General features: G+C 38.8%; 1 protein-coding gene across 1 annotated transcript in view; it reads left to right on the forward strand.

Moving 5' to 3' along the window:
- Nucleotides 1-9179: 9179 nt before the first annotated feature.
- Vps50 (vacuolar protein sorting 50) overlaps nt 9180-24882 on the forward strand; it is a 731402-nt gene continuing 715699 nt past the window's right edge. The window contains exons 1-2 of the mRNA XM_090374870.1: nt 9180-9347; nt 21580-21660. Of these exons, the coding sequence (XP_090230996.1) occupies nt 9300-9347; nt 21580-21660 (129 nt within the window). The 5' untranslated portion in view covers nt 9180-9299. The remainder of the gene's footprint in view (nt 9348-21579; nt 21661-24882) is intronic.

The raw sequence follows: 24882 nt of genomic DNA on the forward strand, positions 1-24882 counted from the left end.
TTCGGCCGTTGTCCATTTGTTGTGACAGTTTTCCCAAAGCATGTCCCAGAACAAGCTGTGTGATCTTGACTGGACGTCCATAGTCTGCTAAAGCGTCCCATTTATCCTCCCCACCTGTACATCGTAGGATAATAGCAAGCGAATCTTCAGTTAGCCTTTTGTCTGACATACGCGCTACGAAAATAAACAAATGAGAGTGACAGATTTCCTCCTCTAATCCCATACTGTGTGATCACTACACCAAACTGCCACCTTTACTGTACCGTTACATAGTTTCTTTTCTCAAGATAGCATTTCCGGTTGTAATATTGAATTTAATATTGAGTTTTATATTGAATTTGTGTTGGATAACATGGAAGAGGGAATCAGTATGGATGGAAATAATACTTGTGTCAGAAAACCTACAGATATGTCTGAGGGAGGAAACGACAGCACCCCCTTATTGCTTCCCAAAATGCCACAATCGTCTCCTGAGAAAGATATTGCTGGTGGTTTATCTACTGATCAAAAAGCTGGGACAACCGCAAATTCTGAAGATAACAAAACGACTGAAGAATTAGATATTACTCAGGACGCATCTTCGGTCTATAAGGTGATTTCAAAAATGCATAAAGATATGAGGAGCTTTGTTTTGGGAGAGACCAATAAAGTAACTAAAAAGGCAGGCGATGCTATTATGGACAAATGGTCCAAACCTGAGAAAATAACAACAGCCCTCCTGATAGAAAATGAAATACTGAAGGCCACTAATCAGGAAATAAATATGCAACCTAATCTAGACAAAATTATACAAACCTTTTCCACATGACTCCAAATAAAACAGATTATGTACAAGAGCCAGAAGTTCAGGCCCCTGCTGACAGGAAAGTGCAAAATGAGGACCTCCTGTTACAGGGATTCCCTTCTGTTAGATCTTATGCTGATGTAGCCACAAATAGACCCACACTGAAGGAACAAATAGCTAAACTTAGTGAAAATGTAATGGTACTTAGAGCGTTAGAGAACAGCAATTTTAAAACCAGAACTGATGTAAAAACCTTGGTAACCAATACTTTGAAGACAGAATTTAAAAGAATTTAAAAGACAGAAGTCAAAATGAAATCAATCAAATTAGCACGCAACAAAAGCGTTATTTTGGAAACGGCCTCTAAGTCAGACTTAACATCTGATTCTCAGATGTTAAGTCTGAGAATCAGATGTTAAGTTATCTCAACATCTGATTCCTTATCCTCTGCAAGAATCTCTATGAGAGTTCCTAAAAAAGTAACCCTCCTATAATTATCTACGACGTGCCCAAGGATCTAAGTAAGAAGGACATAATAGAAGAACAGTAAAATAAAAATTTAGCTGACTATGACTTTACAATGGAGGAGATTAAGAAAGAAACCTCGTTAAGATTCATAACTAAGTCAAGGTCCTTGTGATTGGAACACTGGGTAATCAGTTTCTCCCCAAACATTTACAGGTGTATTTCGTCAATAGACAGAGTATTTCTTGCTTGTAGCTCACATAGGCATAGGCCATTTACAATAGTTACTAAGTGCTTTTTGTGCTTGGGATATGGGCAAACAACACAATACTGTAACCATAACTCCCCATCCTGTGGACATTGCGCCTGTATCGGTCATGTGCATGCATAATGCCCTCATGAGGATGAGCCTGCCTGCTACATAAATTGAAAGAGGCGTAAAAGAGACTTTCGGCACTCCATCCGCGATTCAAACTGCCATGAATATAAAATTGCTCTACAGATTGCACGATTAAGGACCGCTGATGAATGAGGCAAATTCGTGACTCCAAATGCCCAGAACATTTGCTTATCATAGATCTTGTAAGACAACGGAGGAGACGGCAAAGCAACTAAGCAAACCCTTAGCCATAATTATGAGAGCATCCTTGGATCAGGGGAGGTTCCCACGGACTGGAGATGTGCAAATGTATCCCCAATTCACAAAGGGGGATCGAAGGGTGACACGAGTAATTACAGACCAGTTAGTTTAACTTTTGTTCCGGGTAAAATAATGGAGTCGCTGGTTAAGGATGCATTGCAGGATCATCTAGACAAGACTGCAGCAATAATTCAGACACAGCATGGGATAACACCTTTGTTAAGGAAAAGTCTTGTCTGACAAATTTGATAGGATATTATGATGTGGTTACAAAGGAACTGGATGCGAAAAATAATTTTGATATCATATACAATATTTGGATTTCAGGAAAGCTTTTGACACTGTTGCGCATGGAAGACTATTGTACAAATTGGAGCAGAATGGTATTAAGGGTAAGTTGCTACAATGGATAAAAGGATGGTTAAGTGGGAGAAGACAGAGGGTGGTAATCAATGGGTGCTGCTCTTCTTGGACTAATGTTATTAGTGGAGTCCCACAGGGTTCGGTGTTAGGTCCACTGTTGTTTTGTATATTTATCAATGATATTGATGAAGGTATATCAGGCTTAATGTCGAAGTTTGCAGATGATACAAAGGTTGGCAGGGTTGTTAATGACAGTAATGGCAGTGTGCTACTGCAACAGGATCTAGATAATTTGGGCAGATGGGCTAAGAAGTGGCAACTGAAGTTTAACCTTGACAAATGCAAAGTACTACATATGGGTAGAAGTAACTCCAGAGAAACGTACCAACTGTGTGGTACTACACTTAAGGTGGTAGAAAATGAAAAAGACCTGGGAGTAATTGTGCAAGCAGATATGAAGTTTTCTGAGCAATGCAGACAGGCTGCCAGGGCAGGTCATGGGGTTTTGTCAATGATATATAGGAATTTTGCTAGCAGGGAAAAGGAGATGATTATCCCTCTGTATAAGGCAATGGTTAGGCCACGGCTTGAGTACTGCCTATCGGTCTGGAGGCCTCAGTTTAGGAAGGATGTAGATTTACTTGAGCGTGTACAGAGAAGGGCAACAAGATTGGTGAGGGGAATGAAGGGATCCTCTTACCAAGAGAGGCTTAAGTTCTGCAAATTGCAGTGGCTGGAGACTAGGCACCTGCGCGGTGGTCTGATTGAGGTATATAAGGTTCGATCACCTTGAATGGGTTGAGCACGCTGAATTCTGATGGGATCCTTCCACTTGTTCAGATTACGAATCTAAGGGGGCATAAATTCAAATTAAGAAAAGACAGATGTAGAATAGATGTGCGGAAATTTTCCTTTAGCCAGCGGGTGGTTAATTGCTGGAACAAACTTCCATCTGTCGTTGTGGAAGTTGATAAGTTGAATAAATTTAAGGAGGAACTGGACAGGCATTTGGAGGGAATGGTGTGATTTTTTTTTTTTTTTCTTTTGGCTGATGCTGCATAAGCTCATACATTTGCTTTCTTGCAATCACATGCCACTACTACTACTACTACTACTACAATAGACCAAGTATGGATACGTCTTTTACCAGTTCTTCGTCTGCAGATGAATCAGTCTCTGAACTTAGCCTACTTCAACTGAATGCTCAGCGGTCAAGATTGGTGGCCGATGAAATCCGAAAGGTAACCGACGAAATTAAATATGAAATTATAGCCTTACTAGAACCATACCATTTCCGCTGTAAAATAACCGAATACCCTATCTCTTTTAGGGTTATTCAGCTGGAACATGCTGAACCACGTACGGCTTTCGTCATAGTTAATTCTAAATTGGACGTAGTCAAGATAATTAGTCTTACTAATCAACACGCTGTCTGCATAAGTGTGTCTACTCCTCATGGCTCTTACTTTCTAGTTTCACAATACTGCCCACCAACTTCCGATATTACACTTCATCTTGCCTACTTCGATCAAGTTATTTCGTTGGTAGGTACTGCCAAACTTATTACAATGTCAAACGTTAATGCCAAATCCAGTCTATGGCACTCCGATCATACTGATAAAAAGAGTTCACTCATAGAAGACTTTCTCCTTTCACATGAGCTGACGGTTCTAAATAAACCTGGCTGACTTTCAGCTCTCTAAATGGCGAATCAAATATAGACATCACTGCTACTTCTTACACTGTTTGTTCAAACATTAATGACTGGACATTAAATACTAACATTTGCCCAAGTGATCAGCGTTCGATCACCTTCTCTGTGACTTGCTCTGCACAATCATATAATCCTCCACTATAGGACCTTAGAAGATTTTGTTTGCGACGCATCATGTGGAACCGGTTTAATCACTCAGTCAACACTTATTTCCTAATTAAAACCATAAACTTCGACCATCACTTTACAGTTTCTGAATTAGCTTCTTATGTTAATGATACTCTCAGCCACACCTGTTATAAAGCAGCCAAAAAGAAAATTTAGTCTTCCCATCCCAATCCATGGTGGAACCAAGAACTTACTCTGCTTCGTCAGCAAGTGCATCGGGCTAGGCGTACTCACCAACAACATCGCAGGAGCTGGCCACCTCCCGACGTCGAAAGTCTTAGAATATCAGGGTTTCAAAAGACAATACGTCAAAACCATCACTGCCTGTAAAATAAAATCTTGGCAGAACTTGGTTACTTCTACTGGCAATCGGGACCCATGGGGCCTTGTTTATCGCCTTACGAGGAACAAATCCTATTCCCCTACTCTTTATTGGTCGGTACCCCAAACGGCACCGAAACTCTTACCTGGAAGGGCACCATCAACACTATCTTGGACAATCTTCCTTCTGATCGCCCAGAGGATGATTTGACTACTCATCAACAAATAAGAGCTCTATAACTCCTACACTACCACTTCTGAATCTCAGCCATTTACGCAGCTGGATGTGGACACAGCTGGCCTAAAAATTAAAAACTCTGGTTTTCCAGGCCTCGACCTTCATGAGGGCATCTTTATCAAACAATTCCACAAGCTACGTCCGACGGTTCTTCCGACTATATTCAACAAATGTCTGAATAAAAGCACATTCCTGTTATCTGGAAGACAGCTCTTCTTAAACTAATTTCTAATTCTTCAAACACCCAAAGTGGCAAGTCCTTCTGTCCTATTGCTCTGTTATCGCATTTGGCCAAAACACTTGAAAGGCTGATTGATATAAGTCTCACTTCACTATTCACGAACACCTCTCTTTTATCAGACGATCAATATGGTTTCCGAACTGGACGAGGAACTGAAGAAGCAGTCGTTGAATTCCTTTCTTGAGTTAACTCTGCAAATTCTAAATACGGTCTTACTATTTTTGTTGATTTTTCTGCGGCGTTTGATCTGTTATGGTGGTCTAATTTGTTGCTCGCTTACGTGCTACCGATTGTCCTCTTCCTCTCCATAACCTTTTAAGAAGTTATTTTGAAAACCGTACAGTTTCTGTTTTTTCTGGATCTAACTCCGTCTCCCATTCGTCAAGGACGATGGGAGACGGAGTTAGATCCAGAAATTCAGACGATCTCACCCTGCTGATCAAAGGCAATTCCCGTGCCTCCCTTGAAAATACTGCCAAATTAGTCATGTCAGATCTCTCTCTCAATGGTCCACCATAAATAAATTATCCATATCCTCCACGAAAACTAAAATGATGCTGGTTAAGGGTTCGCTTAATATTTCACGGCCACCTGTTGTAAAACTTCAAAACAAATCACTTTCCATGGTTTCTTCTCTAAAATTTCTTGGTCTGATCATTGATAGTAAACTTACGTTTACTAAACACTTGGAAGATCTCTCAGAGAAATTCAAAAAACTTACTTTGTGACTGCGTCTCTCTAAACAATCTTGGGTTCTTAATTCTCGTTCTCTTCGGTTATATTACAAAGCTGTGTTTCTACCAATTTGTTCCCATGGCGCGGCGCCTGGTTCTGGCATGTTAAGAAGGTTATTATTTTCTTACATATATATATAAATATTTATTATTATTATTATTTTTTTCCCTCTGATATCAGGGCAGTAAGAGCTGGTAAACCAGAGCGTTCGGAGGACGGTCGCGATACATGCGTAGTTGTGGCCTACCTTTCCCGTGGTGTGGACGGACACTGGGCAGGCTTTCCGGGCGATCGCCTGCCTGGTGACAAAACGGCCAGAAACAACACAACAACAACACACATTGCACGAACATAATATTACACACATTTCTTGCCTTTTACAGTGCTTTCTGTAATCATCACAGTGTACAGAGGCAGAGATGAATTGACGTTCAGGTGCCGTCCTACATAAGATACTAGACATGTTTACATATGCGAATTAGGATCAATGTTAACATAATAGGATCACTATCAACTCCACACCCTGGTCATTTGTGACAATATTTGCTGTGATATCGGGATCGAAAAACAGCAAGCTTGGGAGATTCACATACTACTGTTAATGTATTATTCTCAGACTAATAGATTAACAGTTGTAGAGGTGAAAGTGATTATTTCACTGCTTCTATTGGTTCCCAAGAGCAGTAGTCTGGAAAGCAAGGAGCCGAACTTGGTGTCCGTAAGTCCCTTGGAACAACTTCCACAATGTTTATTTATTTATTAACTATTTATTACTATTAATTAATTTATTATTATTATTCTAATTTATTACTATTGCTATACCAGTCTCGCAGCATTATGTAGCCGCATTCGCATCCGACAAGGTGGTACTTGAACACTGGTCCATCAGGCTGGTAGTCCAGTGTCTTAACCACTGGGCCATCACAAACTTTTAGAGATCTTCATTATGATGAAAAAAAAGAAGAAGAAGAAGAAGAAGAAAAAAATAAATTGTATTGTATTATTATTATTATTATTATTATTATTATTATTATTATTGTTGCTGTTGTTGTTGTTGTTGTTGTTGTAAACAAATTCTCTTGATAAAAATAAATTGTATTGTATTATTATTATAGGAAGTGTTTCAGATCATTGTTACCTTGGGTTATGGATTGACTACAATCCTTAACCCAAGGATTATAGTCAATCCATATATAACAAATTTGTACAAAAAAAATGAGATTTTATGTGTACTTTTTTACTACATTAAGAATAAGTTAAATGTTAGAACAAAAGTTACCTCATATTATGCATAAGTGGACTCACAATTCAATTATTTACTAAATGTATGGGCACGAGCAAATATAACTGAAATAAGGGTAATAAACAACTTAATTAATAGGATACTGAGACTTTTAATGGTGACAAACTTTTGGAATGACCTGAATAAGAGAAGGCAATTTTTTTTTGAAATATAAAATACTTTATCCAGTTCAAAAACTGAAGTTAAATCTATTCTTAAAAAATCTTAACACTATTTTTGAAGAGTCGAATCTGCAAAGAAACGTCTCACAAAATTTAAGGAACCCAAAAGCAATTACTTTGTCTCACCCTAGGATACTAAATAGATTTGTAGATAGGCACACAATGAATATAATAAACAACTTGTTGGCTAGCATTGATTTCAGGCTCAGGAGAAGTTACACCATCTCCAAATTAAAATTCCTAATAAGAAAATTCTTGATACTCAATGACACAGTAGATTAGAATTGATATGCAGATAAACTACTACCTCTGTTTACAGTGTGGAATATACTATGTGTAGTGATTTCATAGTCTTTTCTGTAAGATAACAAATTTGTACAAAACTGTTGTAAAGGAAGAATTGCGACTTGTTGTCAAGAAATTTACTTTTCTTAACAAGTTCATTTATTGTAAACGAATTCTCTTGATAAATAAAATTGTATTGTATTATTATTATTATTATTTTTTTATTATTATTAGTATTATTATTATTATTATTAGCTACATGGTGCAAGGAAGCCTGAGGCTTATGCTGTACCAGCCAAAAAAAAAAAAATGCTTGAGTTACCCTGAGAGATAGAGAGAGAGAGAGAGAGAGAGAGAGAGAGAGAGAGAGAGAGAGAGAGAGAGAGAGAGAGAGTCAAACTAAAAGAGAAGAATGATGATATCCAGCTCAGGACCCTGGGTGTGCCAAGCCCATACTCACCAGCTGTGAGCTCCTGTATTGCACTAACAGTGGGTCGATCCTTGGTTTTGGTCTGGCACAGTCCAAACAGTCGAATGAAATTGCTCGTGTGTGTGTTTCTCACTCTCAAGAGCAATAAACACATCACATAACATTTAACTATTTTCCTTTTTTTTTTAAACGGTATCAACAGCCACCAAACATTTCGGATAGAGAAAGAAACCTGTGTAGTTACATTATTATTATTATTATTATTAATGGACATATGGTACAAGGAAGCCTGAGGCTTATGCTGCACCAGCCAAAAAAAAAAAAAAATTTCCAAAGTTACCCCCTGAGAGAGAGAGAGAGAGAGAGAGAGAGAGAGAGAGAGAGAGAGAGAAAGAGAGAGAGAGAGAGAGAGAGAGAGAGAGAGAGAGAGAGAAGTAGAAAGGAATCACCAAGAAAGAGAAGAATGATGATATCCAGCTCAGGACCTGGATATCATCATATCAGCTGGTGAGTATGGGTTTGCCAAGCCCATACTCACCAGCTGCGGCGAGACAGTTTCTCAAAGATTTTATCGAGGTGTGGAGGTAGATAGTCACAAAACAAGAAAAACGTATCCTCAAAACTGTTAAATCTAGTACCTCATTCAGTTGTGAAACATTTAATATTTATGAGAAAACCACGAGGAAAATAATTGTTTTGAGTCCTCCAGAATCTAAACAATTATGATACAGTATTTCCGAAACAATTATAATACAGTATTTCCGAAACAATGTATTCAGGTAATATGGATGCACATTCACATATTTACTCCATGCATTTCTTGTGTACTTTCATGGAAACAGTTTGGAGCATCCGGGTGTAGGATCGAATGCATTGGGTCTGTTCCGAATGCAGTGGGTTTGTGCCGACCTTATGGAGGCTACCGAGTATTGGTGTGCGGGCTCTCTATGGGAAAAGGTCAATCTCCCTGGTAAGACTGTTTGCCATACTCTCTTTTGAAGTGGTTGATACCGCTGGAGGCAGAGCGGGTGTTTGGTAGATTTCGATTCCGTTCTTGTGTGACTGGCTATGTCCTTATCTTTTGCGCTTTTGGGCGACCGCTTTGTCAATTAATGCAACCAATCGTTATGTGTGAAAATAGCTGAGAGCGCGTATTGACAATTTCTTAAATGTGAAATGTTGATAATATTTTTGAGTGCTGGCGAGTAAATACGTCTGTTTATACGATGTGAGAAACTGGAGTGATCGGTTTTACTTTCTCTTTTATATATATATATATATATGTATATATAAATATAAGTTATATTTAAGTTATAAGTTATATAGGGAAAAATCCTTGTGGCGGATAAACATGCTACCTTTTTATATGTGTGTGTTCATATCTGTAATGTAAATAATAAATTGCTTTATTTTCTCGGATTTAAAAGAAAAAAAAAAAAAAAATTGAAGAGATGGAGTTCACCAGAAAGATAAAGTCCCTTGTGCAGGCGACTCGTCAGGTAGGCTGTACATCATTTTTCATTCTTTTTCTCCGTGCAGTCAGTGGATAGTATTGCTGCTCTTATACTGTGTGGAAAGGCCCGAGTGTAGTAGTAGTAGCATGTGATGCAAGAAAGCTGTGTATGAATTTATGCAGCATTAGCCAAAAAAAAAAAAAAAAAATTCACACAACCATTCCCTGTAAATGTTTGTCCAGTTACTCCTTAAATTTATTTAACCTATCAACTTCCACAACGACAGATGGAAGTTTGTTCCAACAATTAACCACTCGCTGGCTAAATTTCCGCACATCTATTCTACACCCGACTTTCCTTAATTTGAATTTATGCCTCCTTAGGTTCATAATCCGAACAAGTGAAAGAATCCCATCAGAATTTAGCGTGCTCAACACATTGAAGGCCTTATACACTTCAGTCAGATCACCTCACAGGTGCGTAGTCTCTGGCCGCTGCAATTTGCAGAACATAAGCTTCTCTTGGTAAAAGGATCCCTTCATTCCCCTCACCAATCTTGTTGCCCTTCTCTGTACACACTCCAGAAAGTCTACATCCTTCCAAAAATGAGGCCTCCAGACTTGTATGCAGTACTCAAGGCGTGGCCTGACCTGACCATTGCCTTATACAGAGGGACAATCACTTCCTTTTCCCTGCTACAAAATTCCTATATATCATTGACAAATCCCCATGACCTGCACTGGCAGCCTGTCTGCATTGCTCAGAAAACCATATCTGACTCCACAATTACTCCCAGGTCTTTTTCATTTTCCACCACCTTAAGTGTAGTACCACACAGTTGGTATGTTTCTCTGGGGTTACTTCTACCCCTATGCAGTACTTTGCGTTTGTCAAGGTTAAACTTCAGTTGCCACTTCTCAGCCCATCTGCCCAAATTTTCTAGATCCTGTTGCAGTAGCACACTGCCATTACCAACTTTTGTATCAAATGCAAACTTCGACACTAAGCCTGATATACCTTCATCAATATCATTGATAAATATACAAAACAACAGTGGACACAACACCGAACCCTGTGCGAGTCCACTAATAACATTAGTCCATGAAGAGCAGCACCCATTGATTACCACCCTCCGTCTTCTCCCACTCACTCATCCTTTTATCCATTGTTGCAATTTACCCTTAATGCCATTCTGCTCCAGTTTGTACAGTAGTCTTCCATGTGCAACAGTGTCAAAAGCTTTCTTCAAATCCAAGTATATGATATCAAAATTATTTTTTGCCTCAAGTTCCTTTGTAAACACATCATAATAACCAATCAAATTTGTCAGACAAGACTTTCCCTTAACAAACCCATGCTGTGTCTGAATTATTGCTGCAGTCTTGTCTAGATGATCCTGCAATGCATCTTTAACCAGTGACTCCAATATTTTACCCAGATCTCCAGTCCATGGGGACCTCCCCTGAGTCCAAGGATGCTCTCATAATTATGGCTAAGTGTTTGCTTACTTCCTTTGCTGCTCCTTTAATATAACTGGATAGCCCCCATCCACCCCAGGTGCCTTTCTTATGCTTAACGTCAACAATTTCCCCTCCACTTTGTTCTCAGTTATTACAAAATCATTAAGCACCCTGATACAATTTGATAACCTTCTGGCATTTTCAAACCTTAAGAACTCCTCGTGAATGTAAATGAAAAATACTCATTCAGTTTGTTTGCCATCTGAGCAGGATCATCAACAGTCGAACCATCAACTATTGGTGATGGCTCGACTGTTGTCTTTGAATTCGACTGATGGTTCAAATCAAGTGGACTGATCAGATTCATCCCTTTCCTTTTAGAGTTTATATAAGTAAAGAAATCCTTGCTGTTTTTCTTATCATCCTTTGCCAAAGATTTCTTGTAATCTGTCTTTGTCTGCCTAATCTCCTTTATGACTTGATTACAGACTAGCTTATATCTGCCATAGGTTTCTGTGTCGCCTGATAATTTATATGTATGCTATGCATTTTTCTTCTCTGTCATGAGTCTCATTAGTTCATTTGATAACCATTTAGGCCTAAACCTTGAACAATATTTCTTAATAGATATGAAACTTTTAGTAGGTTCCACGATTAATTCCTTGATTGCTTCCCACTTAGAATTTGCTGTTGGTAACATCATCAGGTGATCCCACCGTACAGAATTTAAAAACTGCCACTAAGTGGTTCCTTTATCTGCAAATTCTTAGTACATGAATGATCTCTGCTGATAACCAGATCAAGAGTATTACCCTCTCTCGTTGCCTCCTGAGCACTGCTGCAGAAAACAATCATCCAATAAATCCACAAAAGTCTTACTAGTGTGCGAGTGACCAACCCACAAGTTCCAGTTAATATCTGGGAAGTTAAAATCCCCCATTATAAGACATTCTGATTTCCTAGCCCACTCTATTTCTCTGTACAATTGTTCATTGTACTCATTCGAGTCATTAGGCCTATAACACACTCCTACTCTTATTTTTGCTTTCGCAGTGCTTATGTTACACCAAACTGACTCAACAGTGCACTGTTCATCTATATCAACTGGATGCACTTCTTTTGATTTTGTTTTTCTTAATGAACGGCATAATACCTCCTCCCTTCCTATCCTGTCTATCCTTTATGTACACATTGTACTCCCCAAATTCCAATTCTGCATTCCTAATATCTGTGTGACACCACGTCTCTGATATCCTAACAATATCCACTTTGATGTCTTGACCAACACTTCAAATTCATCAAATTTATTTACTATTCTTCTAGCATTGGTATACATGCACCTATTCTTATTCCTAGTTACCCCAACACATCCCATATACCCACCTGTTTCACGATGATTGCCATCAGTCCCTGAAAACCCAACACCCCTCGCTCCACACTGCTGCTTATTCTAATAGAAGTAGTGCAAGAGTCACCTTCACCTCTGCCTGCAGCTACTTTTAACCTTTTAGTCTGTGAATCCTCCCAAGCTAGAAGTTTTCCGACCCACCTAACACTGCCTCGATAGCATCAGCAAATATTCTTGCACCTTTTCTATTTAAGTGTATCCCATCCCTGTAGAAGCAGTCTCTCCTGTTAACAAGCAAAGACCATGCTGAAAAAAATTCTACCTCTTGAGCCTTGCACATTCCCTCCAGGGCCGAATTGATTGACAAGGCTGTCATCATTTACTCCCTCCTATCGTGTCTGGGCAGAATTGCAGACACTTTCAAATTTAACCCTAACTCATGACTTTTTTGCAACATTGACCTGTATTTAAGTAAATCTGCAGATCTCCTCCTCTTAATGTCATTGGTGCCAACTTGTACAACAGTATCACCTTTTGTGCCCTTAAAAGATACGTCATCAGCTTTTGCCCTGGGCAGACATACCCTGGTCCTATTCCATCTATCGTTGTGTGATTACCATTCCGTTGAAGTTCAGAAAGGTTTCATGTTCGTACTGAAGGAAATCCCCCCCCCCCGCACCTTCTTGGAATTTGTTTGGCTAGTTCGACTATTTAATGTTACTGCATTCAACTGTATTCACTTCAGTTTTCAATTCTTGGAGTTTGATTAGCCATTTTGTTTTTGTTACACGCATCTGTTCAAAGAAATTGGCCCAAGTTAGATATATGTCATGGTACTAGTGTCATTTTCTGACCTCCCTTGAAAAAATGATACCCACGAATTGCATGATCATGTAGTTCGACTTTGGGGAGTATATAACTGATTTTCGTGCAGGAAAAGCACCTTGGTATGCAGTAATTTGAATTTGGTCATCTTAGTTATTGAGGTGACCCAAGCTACTGCCTTAAGTATATATATAGTTCTTGGAAGAAACTGAAATCAAATGGCAGGAAAGCTTTGGCGGCTACAAATCTGGGTCATATACCTTGAAAATATTTGTTGGTGTGTGTGTGTGGCACTTTGATAGAACAGGTTTATACGAACTTGTTTGTGTGACTTCGTTCCTTTCAGTTAAACTATAAGCTCGAACATGTTCTCTCCAGAGCGGAATTGACAAAGCTCTCATCATGCACTCCCTCCTGTTGTGTCTCTGCAGAATTGCAGATACCCTCCAATTTAATCGTAAATCATTACTGTTTCTGAACATTGCTCTGTATTTAAGTAAATCTGAGATCTTCTGCTCTTAATGTGATTAGTGCCAATGTATAGAACAATATTACATCTTCTGTGCTTATAAGATGTTATGTATGTAAAAGTACAGATGATAATGTCATCCCTACTTTTACCCAGCAGACAATATCCCTGTCTAGCCTATCTTTCTTGCATAGTATATTTCCCATTTACTTGACAATAGTCATCAACAACTACCTCCTGTGGAACCAGAGTAATCTGTTTTGGCGATTGTCGCTGTGTTGCCTAATGTACAAGTGTGAACTCTGGTGTTACATTGTATATCTGAGCAATTTTAATTCCTTTGAGGTTATTCACTATACTCTTCAAGATCTCATAAGTACCCATCAGAACACCATCAACCTTCTCTTCCAAAGAAGAAGAAAAAGAAATCCAGGATTGAGTAAAAAGCTGTGTCTTTCTGAATAAAAACCTAGGGTGTTCTGCCTATGTAGAATAATATCAATATCTGTCTCAACACTGATATTTTAACATATATGCATTCCATGAGTGTGCTTTCCGCAATAAGTGACAATTTCTCAACCCCACATTCCATAGTAAAAGAAATCTGGTCTCGTCTAAATCATTTGAGGAATAGGAATCATACTGTAAGTTTCTGTTGGATTCCAGGGCATGCTGGAATCACAGGTAATGAAACAGCAGACCACGCAGCCAAACACCCAAACAGCAGTGCACCTCCAACTTACAAATACCCTATATAGATTTTCTAAAACATATCCAACGTATCTGTAGGGACCAATGGTTAAATATTTGGAAGACACATGCGAACAATAAAATATTTGAAATTAAACAGGAACCACAAATATGGAGCTCCAGCTTGAGGAAAAACAGCCATGAAGAAGTAATACTGGCATGATTGCATATAGGGCACACACACCTGCCCCACTTGTTCCTGCTCATGGGTGATAACCCTCCTATATGCACGCATTGTTCATCACAACTTATAGTTCGACCTATTCTGTTAGACTGTTTGTATTATTCCCATATCAGAAATGTTACCTTCCTCTCTCTCCGACACAAATGCAAGAACCTTTATCACTAACCCACTATTGGGAAACAATGCCAATCTGGATGAGCTTTTGCTTATCTTAGACAAATTAGACTTTACGAATCTAATATCAAATAAGGCAAACTCCAGTACGGTTCCAAATATTTGAATAGGCACATTTTGGCCTCAGTTGCCCTTGTGCCTCTAAACCGCTACACCACCACCATTCCTCCCCTTCCCCAAGATAGACCTTACTGTTCCTATACATTTGCCTTCCATTACTATACTAAGACAAACGTTTGGAGTGAATGGATGGGTGAAATGGGACAGTGGGAGTTTCCGAGAATTCAGTGCTGGGTCCATTGTTGTACTGAATATTTATCAATGAATGTCAGGCTTAACGTCTAAGTTTGTAGATGATACAATGGTTGGCAGGGAGGTTCAGTGGTCATCAGGGTGAGCTACTGGAACAAGAACTAGTAAAATGGGGTAGGATAGGCTGAGAAAAGACAGTTGAAATTTAACATTGACAAATAGAAGTTATTCCACGTAGGTAGCAGTAACCCCAGAGTAACTTATCAAATGTATGGTAACGTACATTCGGGGTAGTAGAGAATGAAAAAGACTTGTGGGGATTTGTGCTGTGTGATATGAAGTTTTCTGTACAGTGCAGACAGTCTGCCAGAGCAGGTCATGGGGTCTTGTCAATGATATACAGGAATTTTGCTAGTAGGGATAAGGAGGTAATTATCCTTTTGTATAAGGCCAGTGGTAGGCCACATCTTGATTACATGTATCACACATGTGTTTGATACATGTGTGGAGGCCTGACTTTAGGAAGGATGTTGATTTGCTGGATGGGTGCAGAGAAAGGCATACAGATTGGTGAAGGGAACAAAAGGATCTTACGTTGAAAGTCATCATTTCTGCAAATTGCAGCATCTCGAAACCAGGTACCTGTGTGGAGACCTGATTGAATGTTTAGTCTTGAATGGATTCAGTAAGATTCTGAGACTGATTGCTATGTGGCTGCAGGGCATGGTTGTAATTAATGGACATTCTTTAGTGTAATGTCAGGAGTGGGGTTCACAAAGGATTGCTTCTTGGACCACTGTTTCTGATGTTTATAAATGTCATTGACAAAGGGATAGAAGGTATGATGTCAAAATTTGCTGAAGACATAAAGATTGGTAGATTCAATAATGATCAGTACTAAGCTGCACTCTTTTAGGATGATTTAGCATTAGCATTTCCAAAGGCATATGATGCTAGAAAGCAAGCTTATACAGCATCAGCCAAAAAAAAAAAAAAAACACCTTCCCATTTCACCCACCCATTCACCCCAAAAGTTTGACTAGTTCAGCCTTGAATTTATTTAAGCTGTCAACTTCCACGACAGCAGATGGAAGTTTGTTCCAGCAATCAACCACCCACTGACTAAAGGCAAATTTCTGCACATATAATCCACAGCTGTCTTTCTTCAATTTGAATTTATGCCCCCTCAGGTGCAGAATTTAAGCAAGAGGAAGAATCTCATCAGCACTTAGCTTGCTCAAATTCAAGGCCATTCAAGGCTTTATACACCTCAATCAGATCACCTCGTAGGTGTCTAGTCTCCAAGCACTGTAATTTGCGAAACTTAAGCCTTTCTTCATAAGAGCAACCCTTTGTTTCACTCACTAATCTCATTGCCCTTCTCTGTATTTGTTTTAGCAGCCCTATATCCTTCCTAAAATGAAGCCTTCAGACCTGTATACAGTACTCAAGGTGTGGCCTGACAATTGCCTTATACAAGGGGATAATCACCTCCTTATCCCTGCTAGCAAAATTTACATATATCATTGACAAGTCCCCTTGAGCTGCTTTGGCAGTTTGTCTGTGCTGCTCAGAAAATTTGATATCTGACTGCAGAATTGTTCCCCAGGTCTTTTTCATTCCCCACTACCCTGAATGTAGTACCTCACAATTGGTATGTTACTCTGGGGTTACTGCTACCCATATGCAGTACTTTACATTTGTCAATGTTAAATTTCAGTTGTCACCTCTCAGCCCATCTGCTCAACTTTTCTAGATCCTGTTGCAGTAGCGTTCTAGATCCTTACTGACATTAACAATCCTACCTACCTTTGCATCATCTATAAACTTGGAAATTAAGCCTAACATACCTTCATCAATATCATTGATAAATATAGAAAACAACAATGGGCCCAACACAGATCCCTGGGGGGGACTCCACTAATAACGTTAGTCCATGAAGAGTGTGTATTGATTACCTTTGTCTTTTTCCACTCAACAGTCCCTTTTTTTCCCATGGCAGCAACTTGCTCGTAATGCCATACTGCTCCAACTTGTACAGTGGTCTTCCATGTGCAGCAGTATCAAAAGCTTTCCTAAAATCCAAGTATATAATATCAGATTTATTTTTTTACATGCAGTTCCTTTGTGACCACATCATAGTACAGTCAGTCCTCGTATAACACGTGTTTACACTACACGAATTCGATCATACATGATTTATAAATAAGGGAATGATATCTTATATAACACGAACGAATTCGCTTATGCACAAATCGCCTTGTGTTTGCAAGAAACGGCTGTCGAACGCGGAATCACCCCAACCGAACGCAACATCGTAAAAACCAACACAATTCCAGCTATCGATATAATCGCAAATGCAATTAGATTGAATTTACTACCAGTTTATAACAGATTCCACTAGCAGGAATGCAACTGGAAATTGTTTTTATTGCTTTATGGTAGTAACTCAAAGAAATGTGCTTTAGTAAAATGTGAGGTGTTAATAGTGTCTCTCTGCCTTTACGGTGTTGTTTATTCAGTTGCCACACGTGCGCAGCTTTGTTTATGTGTATCAAGCGTGCCTCCTCATTTTGTAATTGTGCTTTATTCCCTAAAAATGAGTAAAATACTTAAAAGGTGTGAAAAGGAAGCGTCCTGGGGCACACTGCAGATTCAGATAGAAAAAAAAGCAATATCGATAAACAGAGGCGGACTGGGTCAAAAATTCTTACCCGGGAAAATTTATAGTGGCCTCATACTATGGTTTATGGCCAAAATCACACCGGTCTCCGGCCCGCCAGGGCTTCCCCGGTAAGGCTTATGACCAGTCCGCCTCTGTGGATAGAGAAAAAATATCAAATTGTGAAACGCTTTGAGCGAAATGAAAGACCATGTGATATTGCACGTTCTACAGGCCTAAATGAGGCAACACCGAGAATTACAAAGAATGCAGAGAAAATAAAAAACTTTCATAGCAAGAACAACTCAAAGTGTAATTAAAATCCATTTGATCAAGACACAAAGAATTGGAAGAGATGGAACGGCTGTCATCTGTTTGGTTAGAAAATCAAAAAAAAAAACAAGTTTGCTTACGATAGAAGCAAAAGCATTAGCAATATTTTATTACGTAATAGTCGTAATAAAATACGTAAGTATTTTATTACGATTATTTATTGTGTTTGGTAATGTTTTGGTTACAAATGTGTGTTCAATCTTGGGTGGTCGGCACCTACCCCTATTTTTCCCATAGGGCCTGTTGTTTATATTGCACGATTTTGCATTGCACGAGGGTTTCTAGGAACACAACTGTCGTGCTAAATGAGGACTGACTGTATCCAATTAAGTTGGTCAGACTAGATTTCCTCTTAACAAACCCATGCTGTCTGAACTATATCTGCAGTCTTGTCTAGACGATCCTGCAGTGCTTCTTTAACCAGTCATTCCATTATTTTCCTCGGAACAGAAGTTAGACTGACAGGTCTGTAATTAGTTGTCACCTTTTGATTCCCCCCTTTGTGAATTGGGCATACATTTGTACATCTCCAGTCCGTGGTGACCTTCCCTTAGTCCAAGAATGCCTTCATAATCATTTGAAGAGACTTCAGAAATGGTCAGAAAAGTGGCAGGTATAAGTTAATGCTGCAAAATGCAATCTTACACATATGGCATTACAACCTCAAATAAATTATACACTTGGTAGGGTTGAATTAAAAAATGAAAGAAGAAAGGGATCTTGGAGTTACGATATGGGCAGATATGAGGTGTAAGGACATATAACAGCAATTAGTTATGTCTTTAAATTTCTGAACAGTGTAAACAGGCAGCCAGGAAAGCCTATGGTGTCATATTGAGGATTTAGCGAATATTATCTGTAGAGACAGGGAGGTCATAATCCCACTTTTTAAGGCAATTGTAAGACCACATCTGGAATACTGTTCAAGCATAGAGACCTCATCTGATAAAATACATTGAGCTTCTAGAAAGGGACCAAAGACAGGCAACTTGAATGGTGAGATCAACAAAAGGACAACCTTATGAGGAAAGACACTGATTTATGTGGGCTACAGAGCTTGGTAACCAGGCACCTCAGAGAGGCCACCTGATTGAGGTTTATAAGGCTCTGAGAGGTGTTATTAAAATGAATGAAAGGGTGGAATTTTCACATATAGAATTCCTGTACTAGAGCCATAAATTCAAATTACAGGAGTTCAGGTTTAGATTAGATTGTAGGAAGTTCTCTTTCAGCCAGTGAGTCATTGATTGCTGGAACAAATTGCCCCGTAGGTAGTTGAGGCTGAAATTTGAATAAATTCGAAGTTTAACTGGATAGTTTCCTATATGAGGAGGGAAGCATATAATTTGTATTTTCTTATCGACTAGGTTTATTTATATATTGTTTTTGTTTTGTTTCTTTTTTTCTAGGTAAATACTGTTACTTTAAACAATATAAATAATTTTTTTTATTTTTTATTTTTGTAGATTATTTTAGGAAAATGAATGATTTTAAGAGAAAAGTGGTGTTTTTAGGGTGGGATGATTTTTTGTGTTTATAAAAGTGAACATTTGTGCTAGAATCCCCATTTTTCTATACTACTCTGTGATAACCAAATGCTTGCTCTTGGTATCAAGTGGTCCACCAGGCATTTGAAAACACTCCCATACACTCCCGCCATCCTGTATTGACACTGGGCCAAAAGAGTATTCATTCAGACTAATTTCAGCCTATTCTAGTCCTCCCATCAGTGTGAAACATTAGGAACCATGATTGACCCAATCATGGTTCCTAATATTTTTGCTGGTAGGAATGGAGCTTGGTTCTGATGTTTATTGTGATACTCCATCCGTGATGAGGTATGATGAATTGTACATTTTAGTTATCAATGTTCTGGGTTGCTCTGACTGAATGTAACCTTTCTGTTGTTTTGCTCAAGTCAGGATTGCTATTGGCTGTATGTTATTTGGTTATTGGACTGGTCTCAGTATTCTCAAGACACATTAAAAAAATGAATGCAAGTAGAGTAGTAATGCAGATTATGAATAAAGTAAATGTGTGTCTCTCCCACCCCTTTGCCTGGTTGGTTCCTGCTTCCAGCTAACATATCCCACCCCCAGAGTGGAATGGGCAGCTTGACCTTCTTACCGGATTCGACACTACATGGACATGACAACCATCACCGACAAAGCCATACTGTGGCTTTGCTGCCGACATGCCATTTGGTGATCTGAACTGAGTACTCTAACCCGGTTCCCTTTAAAACCCCATCCCCAGGCAGGGAGGGGGGAGACACAGACCTGTCTCCCCCCATACTTCACCTAATGGGACTCGTCTCCACTGACCTCTTTGGGGATGCCTACTGTATTGTCTCTATTCGTCTATCTGTTTTCGCACCGTCTTCAGTCTCCCCCTCTCTCTCACTAAACCGACCGAGTACACCCCTTAACAATGCTGCCAAATTCTAATCAACATCTAAATTCTACTGCTTTCATGTAAATTTCTTTCCGCCAAATTCTAGTGTACCCCCCTTTTTTTTTGTGGTCCCAGTAGGGGACAACTAACACTTATCTTTCATCTAGCGTATAGCCTCATGTCTAAATTTAATAACATCAAAATTTTGCCCGACCTATTAGGACTTTAACACATCTCTCTAGCGTTCAACCCCAACCAGTGATTTCCAAACAGCAATCTCATTAAGCATTAATGTCAAACGCGTGATTTTTTTTTTTTTTTTTTTAAGTCCTAGCCACTGAAATCCCAGGAAACTAGGTGGCAGGACCTGCCAGAGCAACTTGTTGTGATACTGGACACACCCGGCTAGCCGCGCCTCCGTAGCCAGGTGGGAAGGAGCAGCAGTGCATAGCACACGCTTCTTGATTAGACCGGGTTCGAGCCCGTCACCACCAAATACGGAGGATGCGGAAAGGTCAGCGAATGACCACCGCATATTCCCTCAGCAATATGGCCTTAGTTGCTAATGCTCCTAAAAACCAAATAACGACAACCCGGCTAGCCTCCACATGGCGAGGTATGGGCAACGTCAGGCCCCACTAAGGGCTTGGCGGCCAATAAGCCGGACAAACAATGGGCACAACACATCACACTGCACAGACATGGTCCACACACTTTCAAGTCTCTGGCTTGACAGTGTACTGTCCTCGATACAGCGAACACACGCGGAGATGGGAGAAATCCCATGTGCCGTCTGACACGAACATACCTTATATACGCTCAAGACACAGTTGTACACGAAACCTCAGCAGTGTTTCAATTTCCAAGATAGTTTGATAGTTTTTGGTCTATATGAAAAATTTAAGTGACCTTGAATGTTGCATATCAGGAGTGGCAAAATGCCACTTGCTATGCAATGTTCAAGGTCACTTAAATATTCTGTATGGACCAGCACCTGCCAGTATCCCATTGCGATGGCCATGTGCCCACCTGATACATTGCAGGTATGAACATGTGATGCTATTACTGAAGACCTGCTCCATTTCATAAAAGGGGGAAGAATATCTTATAAAATGGCTAGTCATTGTATATATAAAAAGTTCTTGTTTATACTTTGGCACAACCACCAGGTCAGTGGAGTTTACATTAAATCATCAATACAAATGATAATTGTATTTAGCAGTCACTGGCTTGAACCCTGGTCCACTCAAAGAGTGTGTGTGCTATTGCACTCGCTTCTGACCACTTGGCTACGTCAGGCCTGTAAATGTGCTATATATACAATACACCAGTACTTAACTCTCTGTGGATAATTTTTGAGATTGTTCTTTAGAAGATTATAAATAGCACATTTAAATGTATATATTATTTTCTTTTCTTTTGCTAGAGTACTCGTTCTCCAACAAGCCCAACAGAACCAGAAATATATTGTGAGATTGCTAGTGAATCATCTTTTCTGAAGGATAAGGTCAGTAACAAGTGCCTTTTCTTGATTGTATAAATTATTAATTTCTTTTTAATGATTAAGAGTTTCATGGAAGGACACTATTACATGTTATTCCAAAAGATAAATAGTTTTTAGGCATATTGGAATATGTGGATAAGCACCTATTGTCTTCACCATGTCTGTCTGTCTGTCCATTTTTGTGCATAAAATGTTATGTAACGACTTGATTCCCACTAGGCAGATCTTCATGATATTTTATAGTTGGTTCACATGGAAAGATTTGTTGAGCTATCCCAAATTTCATTAAAATTGAATAAATAGTAATCCAGAAATTATTTATTTTATGTACGTAATTTGTAGAAAAAAAGAAATTCATAGGTTAAATGTAGTTTTGATGCGGTATTTTTAGCTTCATACAGCCTGTGCATGCCTCATGTATATTATTATGTATGACTCGTGAATATGGTGTGTGAAGAAATATACTGTATTTCTTCGATTTTAAGACGCACTTTTTTTCCCCTATAAACATAAACTTCTCTAAAAATGGGGTGCGCTTTGAATCGATGCTGTCTTACAATCGCAGTTTTTTTTCGAATTTTTCCGTGCTTTGCACAGCACCACACGTTTTGCTTTTAAATGGAAACCCTGCCTCCAAGTTATCTCATTCTCCAATTCCATTGGAGAATAAAGTGGCGTGGGTGATTTCACGTGCTTTCGAAATATGAAACTGCTATTATTTCATTATAGTGGAGCTCACTCAGCGAAAACTAGGAAGTTTTGTTTGTATCTTTGAAAGTACATAAGAAGTGGAGTTACTATATTTCGTTAATTTTGATCCCTTATTGCACATTAAAATGCCAAAAAGATTGCACTATGAAGCTGCATTGAAACGAAAAGTTATGTATGCAAAAGAACATGGAAATAGAGCTGCAGGTCAACATTTGCAGGGCCTAAGAAAGGAAGATTTCCACAAGTCGATGAAGCTGTGATATGTTTTGTAACGGAGACATGCGCAAAAGGATTACCCATCGCTCGACAAGCTAATTGAAAGCTGTAGAAATTGCCAAGTTCCTCGGAATAGAAAAAATAATTTTAAAGACAGTCGTGGCTGGTGCGACAGACTCATGCATCGTAGTGGATTATCATTAAGGCGCCGAACATCTATCTGTCAAAAAATTCCTGCAGACTTTCAACAGAAGCTGATTAACTTTCAGCAACAGGTGATGAAATTAAGGAAAAAAAGAAACTACGAGTTTAATCAAATTGGAAATGCTGATGAAACTCTAGTTTTCTTCGATATGCCTCGAAATTACACAGTCAATGCTAAAGGTGCTAAAGAAATTAAGATTATAAGCACGGGCTATGAAAAGCAGCATATCACTCTGATGCTATGCATCACCGCTGATAGTTGAAAGTTGCCACCATATTTAATTTTAAATGGAAAAACCATACCGAAGAATGAAATTTTCCCTAAAGATGTTATTGTGCGTACACAAAAAAAATGGATGATGTCAGCAGAGCTTATGGAAGACTGGCTAAATGTTGTGTGGAATAGACATCCTGGAAGTCTTCGTAACCCACCTAGCATGCTAGTACTTGATGCATTTCATGGACATTTGTCCGAATGTGTCAAAAATAAAATCGTGCAAAAACGTGGTGACTTGGTTGTGATTCTTGGTGGCATGACTAGCCAACTGCAGCCACTCGACGTTTTAGTCAACAAACCATTTAAGGATTACTTGAGAAAGGAATATGAATCCTGGCTGTTGACTGACAACCTTCCGCTGACACCTTCCGGAAAAATTAAGAAAGCACCGGCATCAAAATTGGCAGAATGGGTATCAACATCTTGGAAGCTGATCGCAGAAAGAATAGTAAAGTACTCATTTAAAAAATGTTGCATCACCAACACGCTTGATGGCTCAAAAGATGATATATTATGGAATAATGAAGATAATGACGGCTCAGAAGAATCTGACCCTGAATGTGAAGTAGACTCTGATATTGATTCAGATGCAGATATCGACGGCTCAGAAGATTCAGAAGGAAGTGATGAATAACATACCTACTGATAAATACCGGTACTATTGTTGTTAGTAAATTGAATTCTATTATAATAAAAATATTTGTTAGATTTATTTTAGTGTTTAATTTTATTTATTTATTTTTTCTTAGAATCAAAGCTTTTTTTCTGAAATTAAGGTACTGAAATTAAGGTGGGTCTTACAATCGATGGTGTCTTAGAATCGAAGAAATACGGTATATATATGAGAGAGAGAAAGGAGTATCCGGGAAGAGAATAATAAATATTATACAGGTAACCCTCGTATAACACGGTAGTTAGGGTTCTATAAAATCTTGTGTAGTGTGAGACGCTGTTATAAGGAACTAAGAACCAGTACAAAAAGGAGTGTTTACATTTCAAAAGCTAATAAAAATACACCATTTTTTCTAACTATCGGAAACTTAATTTTTATTAAAAATAATTATAACTGAATAAACATCTTACAAACTGTGATACCTATATGTCAGATAATGTACGCTTATTTAATTTTCTTCCTCTTCATTGCTGCTAAGCACAATCAGACAAGAATGTTTTCTCTGTTGCAGAATACTTCACCTTCTGAACTTCATTATCATTCTGCACCATCTAGATTTTGTGTATCCTCTGCTTTCTTTAAAAAATCAGTAATCTGGGTTTGTTTGCTTTTGCTTGATAGATCTTTGTAGATGTTTATGGAGCTAAGCATTTTTGAAGCTCCCTTTTGAACTTTGTTCTCCTTTTAGTCAAAGGATCTGCATTCAAAAAATTTGCTTGGCTTGGTTATGCCTTTTCATATGCTTTTTAGTGTAAAATTTGGACCTTTAGAATTTTCATCTGTGCCATCATCCTCTGAATTGATTTAGTTTATCTCCGATACTATTTCCATTAAATCTGCTTTGCCAGCCTCGTTTTCTACTAGTAATTCTTGAACGTCTTCAGTAGTCATATCATCAAAACCTTTCCCTTCTGCCGACTTGACAAGTTCTACTATCGCAACAATTCCATTTTCTGCCAGTTTGACCATATTTCCTGAATAAACTGACTCTGGCCATACATTTTTCCAACACGCATTTAACGTTGACCGTTTTACTTCTTTGAGCGATAAAGCTATGATTCCGATACAGTCCACAATTGAAAAATGTTTCCATGCCTCCACTTCATAGATTCGAAATAAATTTTTCCAAAATCCATTTTAATGA

The sequence above is a fragment of the Mastigoproctus giganteus genome, chromosome 1 (assembly GCF_048544385.1).
Source record: "Mastigoproctus giganteus isolate SK-2022 chromosome 1, ASM4854438v1, whole genome shotgun sequence".
NCBI classification, from domain to species: Eukaryota; Metazoa; Arthropoda; class Arachnida; order Uropygi; family Thelyphonidae; genus Mastigoproctus; species Mastigoproctus giganteus.